General features: G+C 41.8%; 3 protein-coding genes across 5 annotated transcripts in view; all 3 read left to right on the forward strand.

Annotated features, from left to right (window-relative positions):
* LOC308118997 (rho GTPase-activating protein 15-like) overlaps positions 1-2,889 on the forward strand; it is a 29,623-nt gene extending 26,734 nt beyond the window's left edge. For all 3 annotated transcript variants that reach the window (XM_080478749.1, XM_080478751.1, XM_080478750.1), the window contains 5 exons: positions 990-1,088; positions 1,168-1,245; positions 1,385-1,516; positions 1,640-1,745; positions 1,967-2,889. In XM_080478749.1, coding sequence (XP_080334875.1) covers positions 990-1,088; positions 1,168-1,245; positions 1,385-1,516; positions 1,640-1,745; positions 1,967-2,144 — 593 coding nt within the window. In that variant the 3' untranslated portion in view covers positions 2,145-2,889. The remainder of the gene's footprint in view (positions 1-989; positions 1,089-1,167; positions 1,246-1,384; positions 1,517-1,639; positions 1,746-1,966) is intronic.
* A 931-nt stretch (positions 2,890-3,820) lies between these two features.
* Positions 3,821-9,662, forward strand: vps25 (vacuolar protein sorting 25 homolog). Its single transcript, XM_080486203.1, has 6 exons — positions 3,821-3,915; positions 5,471-5,616; positions 5,792-5,845; positions 5,993-6,081; positions 8,104-8,179; positions 8,834-9,662. Exons 1-6 carry the CDS (start codon positions 3,869-3,871, stop codon positions 8,944-8,946), a joined length of 525 nt encoding a protein of 174 aa, XP_080342329.1. The 5' UTR covers positions 3,821-3,868; the 3' UTR covers positions 8,947-9,662.
* Positions 9,663-10,498: 836 nt separating this feature from the next.
* wnk4a (WNK lysine deficient protein kinase 4a) overlaps positions 10,499-20,375 on the forward strand; it is a 44,573-nt gene continuing 34,696 nt past the window's right edge. The window contains exons 1-2 of the mRNA XM_080480763.1: positions 10,499-10,614; positions 10,810-11,445. Of these exons, the coding sequence (XP_080336889.1) occupies positions 10,843-11,445 (603 nt within the window). The 5' untranslated portion in view covers positions 10,499-10,614; positions 10,810-10,842. The remainder of the gene's footprint in view (positions 10,615-10,809; positions 11,446-20,375) is intronic.

The raw sequence follows: 20,375 nt of genomic DNA on the forward strand, positions 1-20,375 counted from the left end.
ATGCACAGGTACCGTCTGCAATAGTTAAAATGAGTTAAGTTCTTTTCAGCATTGCTCTTAAAATGATGTTGGAAGTTAATTCTGCTTTACTTTGGTAGACGTCTGAAGCTGCAGTTGCACCATTTTCAAAGAGTTAACATACAGATAATAGGTTTTAAGACACGTCTTTTCACGTATGCTGTGTGTTTAGTCTTTGAATACAACGTTACACCATAGATGATGCATAGGCCGGACCCAATCATTATCACAGGAACTATCAACCAGAAAAAGAGCTAAACTGTGAAAGCCAATCACAGGACAGACTTTTCGCTAAAGTGACTCAACTGTGCCATCTATTGTAGAACAGAGGCATGAAGCTGATGAGTGAGTTCCATCCAGAAGGCATCAGGAAAATAAACACAAAGGAGATAGAAATGGGGACACATCTGTGAACATTACCCATGATGTTATTGTGTATGTGCAGCATAAAAAAGCTGCTTCCCAAACATTTTTAACTGAAAAACTAAGAGAGCTCCAGTGTTCCTCTGTGGAGAGAAGAGAACAGGATGGAAGCCCCTCCTTAGTACAAAGCACATGGCAGCCCGCCTGGTGTTTGACCAAAAACCCCTTGAAAGACTTTCAGACCAGAAGAAACTAAATTCTCTGGTGTAATGAAGATTGAAATCTTTGGTGTGAATGCTCAGTATCATGTTTGGAGAAAACCAGACCCATCACCGGGCCAATACCGTCCCCACAGTGAAGCATGGTGGAGGCAGCATCATGCTTCACCAGAACGATACCGTCCCTACAGGGAAGCATGGTGGAGGCAGCATCATGCTTCACCAGAACAATACCATACCTACAATAACTTAATAATATGTGGAAAAAAATGAAACGCTGTGAAAGAAGTGTGGTGTTGTATAACAATGCGCCATTGAATATGTAAATGCAGTGTGCTCACTTAATGTTAAGAGCTATTTCAATCATGGTTATGTGTTTAATAATTGCAGACAATGTCTTCGGCTGCCATCTGGATACGCTGTGTGCATTTGAGAGAAGCACAGTACCTGCTTTCGTTGAGAAATGTATTCGAGCTGTGGAGAAAAGAGGTAATCCACTTCATTCCTATCGCTGGCGAGTAATATTGAAGCGTTTCCAGTACACTCATCCTCATGTGTTGACTGACAGGATTGGACATCGATGGCCTCTACAGAGTCAGCGGGAACCTCGCGGTCATTCAGAAACTTCGCTTCAAGGCTGATCACGGTAAAATTCAATCAGTCCAAATCACTGTCAACAAGTTTTCATCTGCACCATTGAGTCAGGCCATGATGGTTTCTGAAGGTAAGAGAACGGTGCCCCCTGCTGTGTTTACATAGTATGTATCTGTGCTGTGTTCCCACAGAGGAGCTGGACCTGGAGGACGGTCAGTGGGAGGACGTGCACGTCATCACCGGAGCCTTAAAGTTATTTTTCAGAGAGCTTCCCGAGCCGCTTTTCCCATTCAGCCACTTTCAGAAATTCATTGCAGCCATCAGTGGGTGAATCTTTGTATCCATCATTTTAATCTCACGTTTCCAAGGTTGAACCTACCAGCTTTGGTGAATATTAAGCTGCTGATTCCGTTAAATGATCATCATCTTGTGTCCTGTTTTTGTAGAAATTGCTGATTACAACGTAAAATTGTCTCAAATCGACGAGCTGGTTAAAAGTCTTCCTCCCTCAAACCATGACACCATGAAACTCCTTTTCGGGCATTTACACAGGTTTGGCTCTCCATGTGCAACTCCATCACACGATGATAATGATTATCATACATTTACACCTATTATTTATAGGGGATTTTGCAGTCACTGTGAACAAAGCAGTTTAATCCCTGCTGTGGAATAAAAAATGTTTTTGTTGATAACGTAAACTCAATTAATAAAGGAAAAATGACAACAATGTTGTGTATCTTTAAATGTTTTTTGTTTTTTTTCTCTCACAGGGTCATCAAGTGTGGTGATAACAATCGTATGACGGCCCAAAATGTGGCGATCGTGTTTGGCCCGACGTTGCTCCGTCCAGAGATGGAGTCCTCCAACCTCGCCATGCACATGGTCTATCAGAATCAAATCGTGGAATTCATCCTCAGGGAATATGAGTACATCTTCAACTCAAGCTAAAGCGGTCACAAGGCTCCACTGCAGACGTCTGCAAGCGTGTCAATGCTCGACACTTCATGTGCTAGATTTACCTCTGCAGCGCATTTCAGCAGCTTAGCTGCAGAATCTGATATTAACAAGTTAAAAAAAGAGTTTAAAAAAATAAATAAAAGGGGCCTTCATGTTTAACCAGACTAGATGAGGGATCTTCTGTAATAATAATGTGAAGCCTGTTTAAACAAGGTGTTGTCTGGATTGTCTTCATAGGAGGCTCACACTGTTAGGACTATCTGTGACAGTATTGAAGTGTTGGAAGTGGAGCCGCACACGTGTGAAGTGGCGTGGTGTCGTTTCAAGCTGCCGTCTGTTCTTGAGACTTTAGTCGCCTAAAAAACACAAGTCACTTTCTGGAGATATTAATATTGTTTTCTTCTAGTTTGTATGAACGGCAGTGACATTAAAACCCAAGTCAAACGTGGGTGAAATCAATCATGTCCTCTCTACAGGAATGATCAAGGTTCACTTTAGTCTGTCTTTTTTCTTTTAGGAAGTTTAAAGACATTGAAATGTTTTGGACTTTATCACATATGGCAATAACTGAGACAGATTTCTAACGTAGTGTTTTCTTTTATTGGAATCACTGTCATACATTTATTTTGTTGTATAGGAATGTAAAAAAAATAAAGAATATTAACACCAACAATTTGCTGCGCCGTAGGAAGTGACTTAGGATACTTGTGTAGATTTTCTCTGCAGAATTGTGAAACGCCATTTTTAAATCAAGTTGTACTTGGGAAAAAAATGTATTATAACATCATAGAAATAAATAATAGCAATAATGGAGGATGACCTGTTGTCATGAGAGTGAGAGTGGGTATTAGAAGATATTTGGGACCTGTAAATAGACATAGAAGCATATTTATGCTGAATGCTGGTGGAAATGCACAAACTATTCCATAATAAAATAACTTTGTTTAAAAAAATGTATCGGTGTTGATTTGTTACCATACAATGTATTTATACTGTTTAGAGTGTCCATGAAGTAGAACACTGTGGTTATCATTGATGGAATTAGGGGAAAGTTTGTCCTCGGGTTTCCGCACACAGTCCAAAAACATTCATGTGAGTTAATTGGTGACCATATTTTTCCCCCAGCTGTGAATGTGAGTGCATGCATTTGTCTGTCCCTTTCTGTTTGCCCTGTGATGGATTGGTGGCCTGTCAAGTATATCCTGTCCTCACCCAGAGTCATCTGGGATCGGCTCCACCACAGGGTAAAGCTGATGAATGTATAAAATGGAAAATTCTGCAGCACCATCAAGAACCTTGGTATATAAAAGAAGTCCTCCGTTTAAGGAGAAACTAGAAATGCAGTCAGAAAAACACATAAATGCAAATTAAAAACAAATATTCTGAGTAAAAAGATCCAAATAAAATGTATTAGCCATGGTGCAAGCTGTTGACATGCTATTTTGGCAAGAAGAAACAACTACTAATTATTAAAGTACCAATGATTCTTGTTCTTCTTAATATTGCTATTATTAATTAACAACAATATCAACAACAACAACAATAATAATAATAATAATAATAATAATAATAATAATAATAATAATAATAAGTAGGTGAACTACTTTGGCGACCTGGTTTTGTTGTTTTCAAATCTCTTGTATCCACTCGGACCTGTCTGAGGACTGGACTCACTTCCGGGAGGCTGTCAGCTGTTAGCAATCGTATCGACTGAGATGACTTTTGAGTGGCCCTGGCAGTACAACTTTCCACCGTTTTTTACGTGAGTAAAAGATCCATGCTGCACGTTTAATGGCAGCTTTTGAACACGTTTGTTGGGCTTTAGTTTTGGCGTGTTACTGAGTCACAGCGCGTTAGCACTGTGTTAGCGAGCTAACATGCTAATCGACTCAGAAGGCTAGGGAAGTAGGTTTTGTAAAGTTTGTGTATAACGCTCTTGTTGTGAAACCTCAGCGATGTATTGGGCATGCGTTTGATCAATTCTTTGTCGTTTACCTTCAGAGTATGATTAATGCCGCTGTTATGTGTTTTCATGGAAGTTAGCATTATGTCTCATTTGCGGCTAAACCACTGAGCTGAGGGACATGGAGCATTGAGTCAGGATGTTATGAATCTGTAGCAGATCCTCCAGGTGGAGCATCGAGTCAGGCTGTTATGAATCTGTAGCAGATCCTCCAGGTGGAGCATCGAGTCAGGATGTTATGATTCTGTAGCAGATCCTCCAGGTGGAGCATCGAGTCAGGATGTTATGATTCTGTAGCAGATCCTCCAGGTGGAGCATCGAGTCAGGATATTATGAATCTGTTGTTATTTTGCTTCTGCATTTCTTTAAGAAGATTTCTTTCATATTTGTGTGTCACTGATGTTTTATTCGTGGTCTGTCTTTACCCCAATTCTTTGTATTTCACTTGCAATATTTATCATATATTTTTAAATTTGGTGAGAGATTTATTTGGATATTTTACAAATAACTTAATTCTTGACAAATTTCTTTAAAAGATGTTTTGTTGTTGTTGACAATTTCCAAAAAGGGTGTAATAGTCGATATCAAAGTATCCACAATCTTGCCAGGATACGTTATGCTAATGTCTATGTGTCAAGTTTAGACCTTTTGTATTTATCTGTGGTAGTTTTTGGGCCTTTCACTGTCTTGCTCTTCAATAATCCCCCACAGCTCCAGGATTACACATTTTGTGTGTAGTACCAGCTGGACAGTACCTGGAAGATCTCTGCATTGAGATTTATAAGAAGTTCCTGAGTACTGATGTAGATATGGAACTGTCTGTGCTTTTGATAGATTAAAAGTGCACTTTCATTCCACTTGCAATGATTACATCTGTGCAGCACATAAACAGTTGATAAGAGCTATTTTCAGAGTTTCTCATGATGCAGTGGCAATGCCTGCTATAAGTCTGTGTGTAATGTGATAAGATAAGTGAGCGTTAGCTTTTCCATTAAAAAAAGATGTCTTCCACGATCTTTATATCTTTTGTTGGTGGTGTTTCGTAACCCAGTTTCTCATCATGGCTTTCTTGCTTGCGACCAACAATATCTTGACCAGATATTTGTCAATCTGTGGGACAACTCCTTTACGGGTTTTACAAAGATTGAGGACCGAACAGCTCGTGGGGAGGTCATATCCAAATATTTGTTTTAATTCTTCACTTACACCCCCCACCCTCCCCCCCATCATCCAAGATTTTCTTTCAAACCTAAACCTACCATATTTGATATCTTTTTTAACATTCAGTATCGTTACAGATGGCCGGACTGTTTCTACACTGTTGTAACTTTAACGTCTCTTGCTCGTCTTTCAGGCTACAGCCCAATGTCGACACGAGACAGAAGCAGCTGGCGGCCTGGTGTTCCCTGGCTCTGTCCTACTGCCGACATAACAAGCTCTACACCCTGGACGTCATGGAGGCACAAGAAAGCCCCGTCTTCAACAACAAGAAGATAGAACGTATCCTTAAATACACCTGAATACGTTCAGTCGCAACATCTCTTGTAGTAATTTTTATTTTTTTTCTATGTTCATCTTTACTCATTTCTTACTGCGCGCTGGTATTTCCTGCTCTTGGATTGATTCTGCTTCTATCGAATCCGCACTTTATTATTTGTCCTTAATGAAATCTCAGGCAAACTCTCGATGGAAGCAATTCAAGTTGTGTTTGAGGAATTGAGAAAAAAAGGTAAACTCTGTTCTGTCCACAGTTTAGCTCGTGACCTCGTGTCTCTGTCTAATCACTTTGTGTACGGCCGTCACTGTCTGCGATAACTTCAAGACTCTGTCTTCTAGGGCAGATATGAGAAATGTTTTCTCTGCGCTGTCACTGCAGGTAATCTGGAGTGGTTGGACAAAAACAAGTCCCGGTGTTTAGTCATGTGGAGGCGACCGGAAGAATGGGGCAAGCTCATATACCAGTGGGTGAGTTATCGGACAGAGGAGGCATAAACTGTACGGTCTTCCGCATATGTAGAGCTGGAAGATAAACAGCAAGCACGTGGAATGAAAGATACTTAATGGGATGTGATGTTGAAACGCTCGTGTGACCCTGCTTTCACAATGACGGACATTGTAGGATACAAGCATTAACAACTATTACATAAATAATGCCTTTGCTTTTATTAAAAAACAAAAAAACTTCTTATCTTTTCTTACAATAATACGATACAATCCCTGTAGGGTCGTAAAACATAATTAAGGCCTCTTTAGATAGCTTTTTATTTTCAGATTTCAGCAGCAATGTGATTTCTTTGTGCCAATGTCCTTTTTTTTTTTTTCCCCCCCAAGAAAAAGTACTTGTTGCTGTGGGAGTGAAGTAGTGAACCACAAAAGGCCTGAAGCACATTGCGCCCACCCTCCACCCCCAGCTGTCATACCACACATCCTCGGTCCAGTCAGCTTCATATTGCAGAAAATAAACCTGAATGCAGGGTTTTCAACAGAAATATGCCACATGCAGAGTGTCTCCTCCTTGGATCGATCTGAGATTGAGCACAGCTCAGTAACTTGGTATCTGGCTTGACAGTAAACTCTGTATAAACATAAAGGTCAAATCCTGTAGTTTTTCTTTTTTACTAAAAGAAATCCTCCTTTACACATTCTGCCAAACAAATTCTGGTTAAAATGACCCGCTCTCAATGTTCATTTACAACACTCTATAGCTACAGTCCCTTCTCAATATTCACAACTTAAACTGAGATTTATGTTGTGAATACCTGCGTATACCTCCTTCGCTCCTCATATCAGTTTTCTGCTGCAAATAAATCAGAATCATCTTCAACAGGTCTTCAAACTTCCTACATTTATTCCACACATATCATACAACCAATAATGTAGGGATCAATGCACATGCTTTTAACTTTTATCAATTTGTTTCTTAACGTATATCACTTTGAACACTGTAAATACACTGTTTTCTTTTTGTTTTAATGATTTTGTGCTACTGTTTTATTGTGTGTCTGTATATATTTGTTTCTATATTTTCCTTCGTGCCTCCTTGCTGCCTCTTGGTCAGGTCGTCATTATAATGTTTATATTTATATTTTTTCATAATATTTCACCTACCTGGTGAATTAAAGGTGAAATGAATCCGATCAGTTTCATTCGATTCAGAGCCCTTTCAAAATGAACTCAGTCCATGAAATTATAAATTGTTTTCCCCTCCACGTGTTTATTTATTTTTTTTGCTGAAGTCTTCTGATGTTTAAAAAAAAGTCACAGGTCACATCGGCATTATTAGCCAAGTCAAAATGGATTAGCAAATCGAGTTAAGGCAACTGTAATGTTAACGTATGAACACACAGTGACAGTAATAGAGTTTCCAGGAGGTGAACATGAACATTCAATCCAGTAACAGAAGATGATTCATGTGACCTCTGTGATCACAGTTAATAACATTAACCAGCGTCGAGCAGGTGCAGCTTGTAAAGTCCTTCAGAAGCTTTTAAATCAGTGTGTCGGAACATGGGTGACGCATTACTAATCTTAAATATTAAACAGATTATACATACTTTATTGATCCCAAAATGAAATTCTTTAAAAAAAAAAAGGTGGGCGTGGCTGCCACGTGTGAGGTGCGGTATCCATCCACTGATAGCTGTTTGGGTTCAGGGTCTTGCTCAAGGATACTTGGGTATGTGGACCTGCAAGCGACTGCTCTGCCCAACGAGCCACAGCCGCCCCGAAACCATTTCAGGAATATTTGCTCTTTAAGTACTTGGCGTATGAAATAAAATGTGTATGTATTCTATTTTGTACACAGAGTTGAATGATAATTTAATCATAGGTCTTTGATGTAAACTACATTTCAAAACCCCCCCCCAAGAGAAAACATGTTTATTAAATCTATTATTTCTATATTTAATCACGTCAGGTTGTTATGTCTGACTGGAATCTTTCAAATTGTATATTAATGTTTGTTATTCTGTTCTCAAACTTTCACAGGTTTCCAAAAACGGTATGGTCAACTCCGTGTTCACACTGTACGAGCTGTCCAACGGTGACGACACAGAAGGTGAAGGTAGGCGCCTCGCTTTTAAGGGTGATTCAGAATTAACAAAAGATGCCGTTGGAATCACTTTGTGTTTGATTGTAGGTGTAGTGTGATGGGAGCAGCCATGGGCCTCCACCGTCGTGTGGAGCTGCAGCCAGTCCACAAAACAAAAACAAAAAAACAGACCACCACATTAGAAAACAAGACAGGCAATTCCACAACCACCAGTTTAAACCGGAGAGAACCCACACATGCTCAGGGAGAACATGTAGACACAGAAAGACTCGCAGCTTGGACTCAAGCTGGAGACGTTCTCGCTAAAAAAAACATTCCTTATTTCGAAACGGTGAGAAAAATTGTCAGATGTCAAAACGCGCTGAGCTTACTATTCCATTTATTATTATTGGGTTGAGTTTCATCGTTATTTATAGTTTTGCAGCTGTTTCAACAACATTTTAACTTTATTTTCAATAGTGTGAATTTCAATTTAAACTTTCTAAAACTGTGTTTTGAATCCCGACGAGCCAAAATATTACAACCGTTTCTGCCTAATACACCGTTGTGCATCGAAAGCTGCTTCCACCAACCTGATACAGCACAGCAATTCTTTTTATGCAGATGATTAAATCAGTTTTAGCTCAAGTTAATTCTCGTCATTCGGTCTTGACTTTCCTCCGGCAGAGTTCCACGGCCTGGAGGAGTGGATGCTGCTGCGCTCGCTGCAGGCTTTACAGACCGACGGCAAAGCAGAGGTCATCTCCATGGGCGATGGCAAAGGGGTCAAATTCTTCTAACGCGGTGCCGGAATCACATCCACTCTGTCTGGGAGCCCTCTTTCACTGTACCGTACGGGCAAATTTTAAGATTTAGCCATCGAAAGGCTGCACCTGGTGGACGTCGACGGCCAGCCCGGCGGATCTCAGCTGGAGATGTAATTAGGTGGTTGCCTCTTTGGTTCAAAGCCTTCTCTTACTGGAGGAAAACCAATATCATTTTTACATGTACGTCTTGGGGGGAGAAAACATTTGAGGTGGCACTGTGTTTCAAGCTGTCGCGGGTGTTGCCAGTTAAACATGCAATGAGTCTTATCGGGGGATGAAATACTTTTGGGGGAAATCTTTCCCCACCAGCTGTAACTTTATTTTGTTGTTGGGGTAAAGGCAACTTCTTTTATTCCCAACTTTCTTTGTTAAAAAAAAAAAATAATACTGTGTATATTTTGGAGTGAAGCTTTGCTCGGCGGTCGTTCCTCTCCTCCAACCAAAAATCCCAGCACGCGACACCAGAGGGACTTTTTTCATTTTGGGACTGAGTGCTTCCAGAGGAGGAACACTGCGGAGACCTGAGCTGGACCTGGCTTCACTCTGTACCATCGGTCCACATCATGTACAGTTTGCTGTCATTTATTATTGTGCAGTAGCTACTGTGAGACTCCTGTTATCTCTCTCTCTGTCTATATTCAACCTCTTTTTTTGCATACCCCGTAGGAAAATAAATTAGAAATTTGATTAAAAAAAAAAAATTGGCTTGTTTATTTTCTCTTCAATGACGTGTGTGTGTGTGTGTGTGTGTGTGTGTGTGTGTGTGTGTGTGTGTGTGTGTGTGTGTGTGTGTGTGTGTGTGTGTGTGTGTGTGTGTGTGTGTGTGTGTGTGTGTGTGTGTGTGTGTGTGTGTGTGTGTGTGTGTGTGTGTGTGTGTGTGTGTGTGTGTGTGTGTGTGTGTGTGTGTGTGTGTGTGTGTGTGTGTGTGTGTGTGTGTGTGGGAGAGGTGGGACCTCCAGTGTGGCCTTGGATGATAATGGTGTCCTGTTTCAGCAGCACTCAACTAGTGCAGCTCCCCCTACAGGCGAGGCCCGCACTGCACACGTTTCCTCACCCACTCTGGTACATGGGGACAAGTCGCACCGACAATTCAGGGAATCAATGGTGGGAGGTGTTTCGATCGATAAGGTGCCATTTAGAAAAGGATACATCGTGTACCCTTCTTACTCTTGAATGGAAGCAGCAAGCAGATGGCCTGTGGCTTCTGCCCAGGTGAGCAGTTTTGGGGAACAAAGTTAGTTTATGGATCATTTCTGAAGCGTCTTCTTATTTCAGCATCGGTTTTGCGTTAACTTAATTACTTATTAGTTGTGGCAGTGATTACAAATTGAAACAAGCTGTGAGTGAAATTCTCGGTTTTAAAGAGTTTCTAGTGGAAATCCTTATTGCCTTGCGCGTGGTGGATGGGCTTTCAGTCGTGCGTTAAGAGGGGCGGAGTTGGAGCGCGCACCAGGAGCGCACAGGACGCACAACCCTCCCGAGCTTTGTTGATATTGGAAGGTCCGTCCTCTCACAGGAGGTTATGGCTGAAGTCTTTGTCAAGACGAGTAGAGAGAAGTGCGCAGGTTACCGGAGGGAAACGACGCGTTCAAGTGCGCTTTGCGCATAAAAGTGAAATGATATTTAAACCGGCTGTGATGAGTAAGTCACATTTTATTCCTCAACTTTGATGTGTTGTACTTTTTGGTCAGTTTAAATGCTTCTTTAGTCGTGTAATAGTTACTTGTTCGCGCTTCCCCCCCCCCCAGGGGTGTTGTGTTGACATCATGGAAAAGTAATCTGGAGCGTTGAAGTAACGGTACTTTGTCGGTCTTAATGTCATTCCCACATTTTTAGGTTGTAAATCAAGAAGGCGCTGAACCTGCCACGATGTCCCATGCACAGGTTGAGATAGCCGGACGCGGTTTCCCAGGCCTGCCTGTGGACATGACAGAGGACTGCTTGTCGCGCGTCCCGTCCGTGCTGCGGACGCACGGCTTGGGCGCACGGAGGAACTCGTACGGGCTGCAGAAGATCAGCATGGACATCGATTCGCCTCTGTACAGTGGTGCCCTCTCCAAAGCCTTGTCCTGGTCTGCTGAAAACATTCCCACTTTGCCTGAGTTCAGAGTCGAGGAGGAGAAGACCGAAGAGACTCCGCCGTCCTTGTCGCCCGTCTGCAGTTCCGGCGCGCCGCCGCGCAGCCAGGAGCCCGACGCGGGGAAGTGGGATCCGGTCCCCAGATCCCACGATGGCAGCTCGGACTCTGAGAGCGAACTCCACAACAAACCGCAGAAGGTCTTGTCCCGCATCACGTTTGACACCCAGTGGGAGCAGGAGGAGAAGGAGGACGTGGAGACCAAAGCGGTGGCAACGTCTCCTGATGGGAGATACCTCAAGTTCAACATTGAGATTGGAAGGGGCTCTTTCAAGACAGTCTATAAAGGACTGGACACGGAGACCACGGTGGAGGTGGCATGGTGCGAGCTCCAGGTAGGATGACTTGCTCAGTTTACACAGTGATTCCCAAACTTTATCTTTTGTGGCCCAGATTTCTTTATAACGATGAGTTCCTTTTCTCTGAGGATAAACCCATTCAGGTTTATACTGTTTTTGGTGGACTGGTGCCACCTCAACTTGCACTCTCAACCCACAGGGAGAACATGCAAACACCACACAGAAAGCACTTGCGGATATTTGAACTATGACCTCGCTGTGAGGCAAGGCTGCTAACCACTACACCACTTGGCAGTATAATAATGTGTTGTTTTATTTTTGGTTTTTTTAATTAACGAATGCATGTCAACACTAAAATTTAGTATTGTGACATGAATGAGGTAAATGCTGATTCATTGATTCTTAAGACTGAAAAAAAAGTTACAGCCCCCCCATGTTGGGAATCACATATTTGGATATAAAAAGGCAGATAACGATGGATCGTCCAGTGAAGCTTTAGTATTTACGTTTGTCCTTGTGTTGTGTTCACCTGAAAACTCCAGCCCAGTCACCTGAGTCAGATACTTTCCCTGCTTTACTGCCCCACTCGGCTCTAATTCCCCTCACAGGGCATCAGGTTGTTGAAGCACCTAATCTACTGTATATTATTCCCAGTCGACCTTGAGTCTAGTTGTGTCAAGAACTTGCACGTAACCCGGGTCATCCTGTTAGCAGTCAGCTGTGTGTGAACTGACCTGCCCGCCATGATTCCCTCGAGCCCTCTAATCTCTGTATTCATTAACAACCAGTGACACCGCGGCGCTCCCAACAGCCTGGCGGGCGAACCGAGAACAACTCGGGAGCCAATGGAAACATTCATATGACCTACCAACAATCTGCGGGTGTCAGAATGGGCGCACCCATAAAACGAGGCGTGCGAGATCGTGTCCAGCTCCATGATCTGGCCTCACGCGTAACATGTAAACATGACCTGCAGAGGTGTCGGTGCTTTTTGGTGCCACCCTGTTTGGTATGCAGGAGCCAAACAGCCTGGCTAACCAGCTGCCGTTCCTCTTGCTTACATGGTTTGATAGCACAGTGGTGGATTTAAAGATTTAAACTTTAAGTCCACTCTTAGTTGCCGTTGTGTGTGACGCATTGGTATCGGTATCTGGCAGGCGTATGAACCTCCTTAGGTGCAAAGTTTTGCCCTCGCGACCTCTAGACGTCACATTAAATCCTTTGCCAGAGACACTAAAGTCCATACTGGGTCAAAACAGGCGTTCACAAGGAGATATCTTTGTTTTTGATTAAACTGGAGGCCGTTTTTTAAGATGTAGCTGCACACGGGTAGTCTTCATCTTTCAGTTAAGCCCAGCAGAAGGCGCATGAATAGGAGACGTTCAGGGATTATACAGGGTGAAGTGAATCTTCCCTTAAGGCTCAGGCTCCTGCACTAGCAGGTGGGGCCTTCTGCCTCAAGAGCCCACCTGTCAGATCACACAACAGGTGTCTGTTCGCGAGAGGCAGATGAGAGTCGCTCCCACGCAGATGTCCGTCCCTCTACCTGCACGTCTGAGCTTCGATGCAGCGAGTCGTCCTCAGTCGGTCTTTATGGGTTTAATTTTTCAAGCATGCGCCTCATTTTAGCACAGTGAGAAGAACGAGACATTCAGGCCTCTGCGTGCATGGGCGGTGTTGGAAACAAGCAGGCTATTTCATCTCCGTACTTGAGACATGAGCCCAGTTAAGCTCTTTTAATCACAGCTAATAAGCTTAAAGGTGGCCGTTGTTGATATGGTTACTGTTGTGATAAGTTAACCTCAAAGCGGCTCCGCTGCAGTGGAGTTTCTGTCCTGAAATCCCACCCCCACCCTCCCGTCCTCCCCATGTGTCCCTGATGCTTAGAGCTGGCTGTTGGTGGCTAAACACAATCGCTCCTGTAATGTTGACGGAGCAGCAGTGGAAGGTGCGTCATGATAAATCAGGAAGAAATGCCTTAAGCTCTCTTAACTATGAATTACAGAACCCGGGTTGTAATCCGCAAGCAGTTAAGAGCAGCCGCTCGAGATGTGAAGGAGGTTTAAACATCTACTCTGCCCGATTTCCTCTTTCATTGAATGAATCGTGAATCTTTGCAGTCAGTCTGAATGCTGGTCTCTCTGTGTGAAGTCTACGGGAACTTTGTGTGCCGGCGAGAGAGTAAACAAAACATTTAGATCCTTCCATGACATGTAAGACCAGAACTTGGCTGACATAGTGGAATTCGCCATCGTCGCTCACATAAAGTTTGCACTTGTACAAGAGGAAAACAACAACACAGTGAAATCACAGCTCTTGTGAGCACATATTGATAGCACACAGTCCGGGAGATATAAAACCTAGTGTGTGACTTGGCTAATCTTTCAAAATGAATTTGTAGATTCACGGTGTTTCTTTTTTACATTATTTGAGTAAGTAATAACAGCAATAACACAAATGACAATTAAAGCATATTCTGCTCATCTTTTATGTTAAAACAGTGTTGTTGAATATCAAAAAGATGAGCACATAATCAGATTTACTTTGTCTGTATCACTCCGGTCTTTAACGTACCGTACAGTGCATGAGCCTAATCCATACAAACGACTTTGTAAAAAGGGCCAAAATATTAGTAATCAATTGGTTGAATCAATTGTCTGAACTGCACTGTTGGTACCAATGGTGTTATGGTTACATCTTCAGCTTGTTACATTCATTCCTCTCGCTTGCCTTGTGTCGTCTGTATACATGCTATACAACTCAGGAGGCAATCTCTGCACAATCAGTCGGTCACAGGGCAAAAACTCACATGATAAACGCATCACAGATGCGAGACTGTAATGTTAGATCCGTCTGGTAGTAACGTTCCAGGTGGTTGCCACCTCGCAACCTTCCACCCCCGCAGGTCCATTCAGGTGATTTCTGGTGCCATCTTTGAAGGTAAGGCAGAGGTGATTAAAAAAATGGATGATCTGATTTACATTCATCCACCCTGAGTTTAATATACAGTTAAAAAGAAGTGACTTTTTCTTTTTTTTTTTTTTACTTTACTGTGTATTTATTGCTTTTAGGTGTGTAAAACAGTGCTCATGAATAATGAGCACACGCATCTATAGCGCACCGCTGACTAGATGCAACAGCACAGCTGAGCGACTCGGTAACTGACAGCAACCAGTGCACTGACACGTGTATCCTTTGTTTTTTGCGAGCCCCTTTAAAGGGCAATGGTTGCACAATATATGAGCTTATTCAAGGGCAGCAGTCTCCAGCAGCTCTTCGTGGACATTCACGCCTCTCATATTTCTTTTTTTTTTTTTTTTTTAAACCAACACGCACTCCTCAATCATGCTCTAATTAAAGCAGCTTCACTGTAAACGGTTACCTGCATTTTCATTGTTGTTTGTGTTGGCCATGCTTTGTGCAAGATCAGCGTTGGTGCCTTTAAAACCACTGCAACATTTAACTAGATCTATTTAGATGGATAAACGCAAGCTGAGAGAGTGTTTTCAAACCCATAATATTACTCAAATGATGCATTTTAGTGCACTATATCGTTTTTATTGATGTTCACATACTGTTTGAGAGGATTTTTGGCTTTTGCTTATTGCAGTAATCCTTTCCTGAAACACATAAAACTCTAAAATGGCACATAAATGTTGTGTTTTTGTGCGCGCCTGTTATCGATGCCCATTGCCTTTAACGCTTTTAATTGCAACACGCATTAATACGGAGTCTCGAGGGACCCACAAGAAGCAAAAGTGGACACATTGTTCACTTAACAGAAAGATATAGGCTGATTCAAATTTAATTCAAAGTTGCATTAAAAGTTAAATTACTCTTCAATACAAACTAAAATGACATTTCTCATTAGTTAGAAAAGTATAGACTTGAGTGAGGTAGAGATTCGGGCTGCCTGATATACTGCGATAACGATACAATCTGCGATAAACAGTTAAGTACATGATGTTAATGTCTGTGCTTTGAGATTTGTTCCTTGAAATAACAGTGCTCTTTGTCTTCCCCCTGATTAGCGAACACTGTGCCGAGGCTCTGGTTTGTTTTGTTCCACATGTCTATATGATCTCGGGTGCGTTTGTGCCTTCAAAATATGATTCGTTTTCATCCTGAAAGGATTTAATGTGGTAACAGCACTGGGTATGAGATACATGCCTCAGCTCTAATAGGCAGCTGCTGTTAACAATCTGTTTTTAGGGACTGTAAATGTCAAGCAAACGAACAGCCAAATAAAGTTTACTGTTCAGACTTGAAAACGGTGTGATCAGGGTTCTGTTCTGACATCATGACGCTCACTCTCCATGTGATTGGCCGAATATGTTGACGTGCAAAACGTGCGTGCGCGGTGGATTTTAACTTCCTCCATCCATCCATCCATCCATCCATCTATCCTGCCGCAGTAGCACTTGGAATCGGACAGTGGAAGTGAGCTCAAACTGTTTATATTTGAGCTTTAAAGCTCCTAAATGAGAACCAGATGGAAATTAGAGCTGTAAAATCTTATTAATGCCTCACTACTGTGCAAGTGGAGTTCGTATTCACAGTTATGAGGTCAAACAAGAAGGCATAAATCTAGTTTGGCGCAAGCCCTGGATGTTTGTTGCCTCTCCCTCGCTCTCCGGTACAAACCTGACTGTGTAACCTTTATCTGAATGTGGCTAGTGTTCGGTGATGAGCTGCGGGCTCCCTATCAGCTCTACTGGGTCCAACATCAACACTGCCTTTCCTTGTAGGGCTCACTGTGCTTATCATGGCCAGCCAATGTTCTCTGAGAGAGTGAGGGGGGGGTCCGCGACGATTGGCCTACGTTGTTTGTTTGCAGCCCGCTGAAATAAGGGCACATCGGGTCACGCAGAAAGCCGGTTCCTGTTCTTAACGTACACTCGTTTGGTGATTGTGCAGCGAGATACAGCTCGCCGGTATCACACATTACACAGTCAACGCTGAAACCAGATAACGGCGTTTTGTGGGGGTTGACATATGTCAGTGGATCCTGTGGTGGCGTTCTGTCCGAGTCCCCCGGGGCACTTTGGTGTGTTTGTATGTTTCCACTGAAAACACACACACACACACACAATCCCCAGTGTTTTTCTATACGTCTTAACTGCGTTACAGTAGTGACTGTACTGTGAAGCTCACTTGACCCGTGCTGCAGGAGGCTGCACGGGAGAAGCGAGTCGAGAACAGCGCTGCGTGGTTTCCACGTATTCCTGCTGCAGAACATCTCATTGTGACGAGTGGCTCACAACAGACTTCCTGCGGAGCTTCAAGATGACATGTTCATTAAATTATGGTGTGTCGGAACAGAAAGACATTGAAAACATGCAGGACTGTGGAGCCTGGATGATCATTAATTACCTTCCATATAAAGTATACAGTTTTTTTAAATGCATTATAAGAAAATGCTTTTATTTTATGCATACCTGGGTTCTTTTAGGTGTAAGAAATTGAATATTTATGGGATTTTCTTAGCACTTGTCTCATTGAACTGAATTGTTGGAATCGCATGATATTATTGATTTCCTATTTTTTAAAGAAAACTATTAAAAACAAAACAAAAAAAAGTTAGGAAAAAATTATGACCAAAACAATAGAAACACGGAGAGATGCTTAGAGTTTAAGTAGTCTTTCAAAGCACTGTTTCCAATAGAGTTATGTAAGTTTTATTGATGTATATACAAAGTTGTTTAGCAGAAACGTCACCCGCGTTCCTTTTGATGAACCATGGCATGTAGACACATCCATCTTTTTTTTTTTTTTTTTTTTTCTGTGCAGATGATTCTTTGAGAAGAAACTGCGTCTTGTCTTGTCACACTGATGACGCTAATTGTCGGGATAAAGCTTGTAAACGCTACCAGATAAAACACTGGGAACAGAAAGTGAAAAGAACCGATTAAAAGGTGGTTTTCCCATCAGCCAACATGTGCTCACTGAGCTATTGAACATTTAACATAATGTGGCAGTGGCAAAAAAAAAGCTTCAGTCTCTGCTGAGTCACTTCTTTTATTGACTTCTTAGAGTACATTGATTCTTTCTGCTTGAGGTCTCAGTAAGTAGCTCAGGTTTGTTTAAGGTTTTCCAGCTTCCAGTAATAGTATTGTGGTGACCCACATTTTATATAATCACTTGCTGTGCTTCATTATTTTTCACTGGGAAACTTGTTTCTTGATTGATTGATTTTTTTTTATTTATCCTTTGGGATCCTTTTAAAATGACATCAATACTTTTCTCTGGAATAATCTTTTGTATTTACAGTAATCGCATTGGCTCTACTCTTTAAAAAAAAAAAAAAATAAATAATGCTTTCACTCTTCTATCTCTTATGAGTAGACTTTTTTTTTTTTTTTGGGATACCTCTATAAGTGTTAATGCTTTAGATGGATGCATTTGAAAAGTGAACCTGTCGATATAAACACAGTGCAGTTACTGCAAATTAACTAAAGACGTGACACTTTGTCCTAGAACGATCAAGAACTTTTGGACTCTCCGTATCTGTTTTCAGACATTATGCATGACTTGAAGGTTTATCAGACCTGGGTCATCATGAGGCTCGGGGACCATGTGTGGCCCGTTAGCTCTCCTTGACCGGCCTTGGGGTGTGTCATCTTTAAATCCTCAAATCAAATGAAATTTATTATTATTATTGGCTTTATTCCATCTAAAACGGTCGCATGTTTCACCTTATTGGCCAATATTACATTATTGGTTCTATCTCGTTTGTTGGCTGGCAGAGCAAGCAGTTGTTACGTCAAAATATTTGTTTGTTTTTAAAAAAAAAAAAAACATGGTTGATGAAAAGAAAAAATATAGTTTTTCTTTACTTTTGTACTGACCTCTGAATTTAGAAAAATGGAATCAGGATTTCCAGACAAAGACTCGGAAAGAATAATTGACACAGACCTAACGTCAGCTCATAAAAATCATATATATATATATATATTACTCACTGCGTTTTCATCATAGATTTGAGTCGGAAACTAATTTCTGCTCAGTTCAGTATTGATACCTGAGCAGCTTCAATTACTGCAACGCTGAATCTCCATCTAAAACAAGGCTGAAAGAAGTATATAGATCACTGTAAGATGGTAAAAATTACATTACGAATATTTGTCGTCAAATGTTGTGAGTCCCAGTATATTGTACAAAAAATGCTCAAGTACAAATATATGAAAAATCTACAAGTACTCTGTTACTTGAGAGTCCAGGCTGTGTTTTGATTGGTTGGCATGCAGACAAAACGTGAGTAACATTATTTACTTGTATTTCATCATGTTATTTAACATTTTTAATGAGTTTTTTTTAACTAGTTTTTGGCTGAGCTTTCATGGCAGACACCTTTTTTCTTTTTTTTTTTTTTTAAAAACGGAATGACTCATTAAACATGGGAAAATCTCTCCTCGAGTACTTTTCTGCATCGACAATGTGTGACTGTATGGCCTCTCTGGTGAAAAACATGTGGTCTCCCTGCAGCCCGGGCCCTGTCGAGGCCTGGGCCCTGCTTCCTAAACAAACCAAAGACCTCAAGCTTTAATAGCTGTTGGGGCTGTGAGGCCGTAGCTGGTCAGAGGGAAGGCTGCCTGGCGAGGTTACCTCTGGTCATTCCTGAACTGACCGTGTGTGTTGGAGCGTGCAGGACGGAGGTGTCAGGAGTGTTAAATGCACCCGAAGTTGGCACGTGAGTCCAAGGATGAATTGGCCAATGGTGTGCACAGTTTTACCTGTTTGGGGTTCCCCACCTTCTAATATTTATTAGTGTTTTCCGTTGACTGAGAAAACACATTACAGCATTTGCTGATATGTGTCGAAGACATAAATACAGCTGTTTTAAGTCACAATTTCCCTGAAACCGTGTGGGTTTTTCTAAAGTTAGTGGTCACGTTCAGACTCTCAAAATATTCATCCAATTGACTCTTTATTGTGCACAGTTCAGCTGCCCGCCAAGGATTCATGAATCTTTCATGGCTCTACCTTCCTGTGACAAGGGCACTGCTTCCATACCGTCACTTCGTAAAGTATATCCGGTCCTGGTTCCCCCGTGGCACTTGATATCATATCCTTGTTTGTCACTGTAACACTACGCTGTTCCCCCTCCTGCAGCGACGGCTGAACTGGAGTTCAGATAAACCGTTTAGCAGACGTGCACTTTGTACACGGCACACGCTGTAAATTTCACTTCAGTTCGGAAGGACCTTGCCGGAAGCATCCGTTAAAAAAAAACCCACGTCCTTTTAACTATGACGTGACTAAAGGAGCTCCACTGCCATTTCCACATATTTGAAATTACAAGCGGTATTTGTGGGTTTTTATCAGCTTGAACTTCACAAAAAGTAATAACAACGTGGAGAAAAGTGCCCCTGAGATGAAAGCGTCCTCGGGTCATAACTACTTCTGAAGGCTTTACTGTTCCGCTCTCCCGCTCCGATTCAGTCAAACAGTAAGTTCCTGCAAAGCTCGGCACCTTCCAGAGAAAAGTACACTTCCTGTAACTGTTTGGAGGACTCGGCAAATTTCAGGAAAACCAATAAAACACTTATCCCTTTAATTGAAATGTCTATAAATGCAGGGGTGTCAAACTTAAGGCCCGGTGTTCAGAAACTGGCCAGCAAGTGGCTCCAATCCGGCCAAACCACCAAGCTAATAGTAAAAATTTTAAAGAAAACATCGATTTTTAAATTTTTTTTTATTTTAAACACGATTCTTAAGAATAGTAGTAACTATACACGACTGAGAACCGAGCGGAGATATCACTGTAGATTAGTCTTTAGATTAGGTGAGTTTGTAAAAACACCCATAATGCAACAGCTATATGAGAAGGTTTTGGGAATTTTCCCTGTATTTTGCAGCAGAAGGTTTTATTATGATGACATTGTAGTCATTTCTTGTAGTAATTGTTTTTTGTTTTTTTTCCACCACAACAAAGAAATACTTTAAAGTTTAAAGGTTATTATCAC

Source organism: Lipophrys pholis, assembly GCF_963383615.2.
Source record: "Lipophrys pholis genome assembly, chromosome: 1".
Taxonomy (NCBI): Eukaryota; Metazoa; Chordata; class Actinopteri; order Blenniiformes; family Blenniidae; genus Lipophrys; species Lipophrys pholis.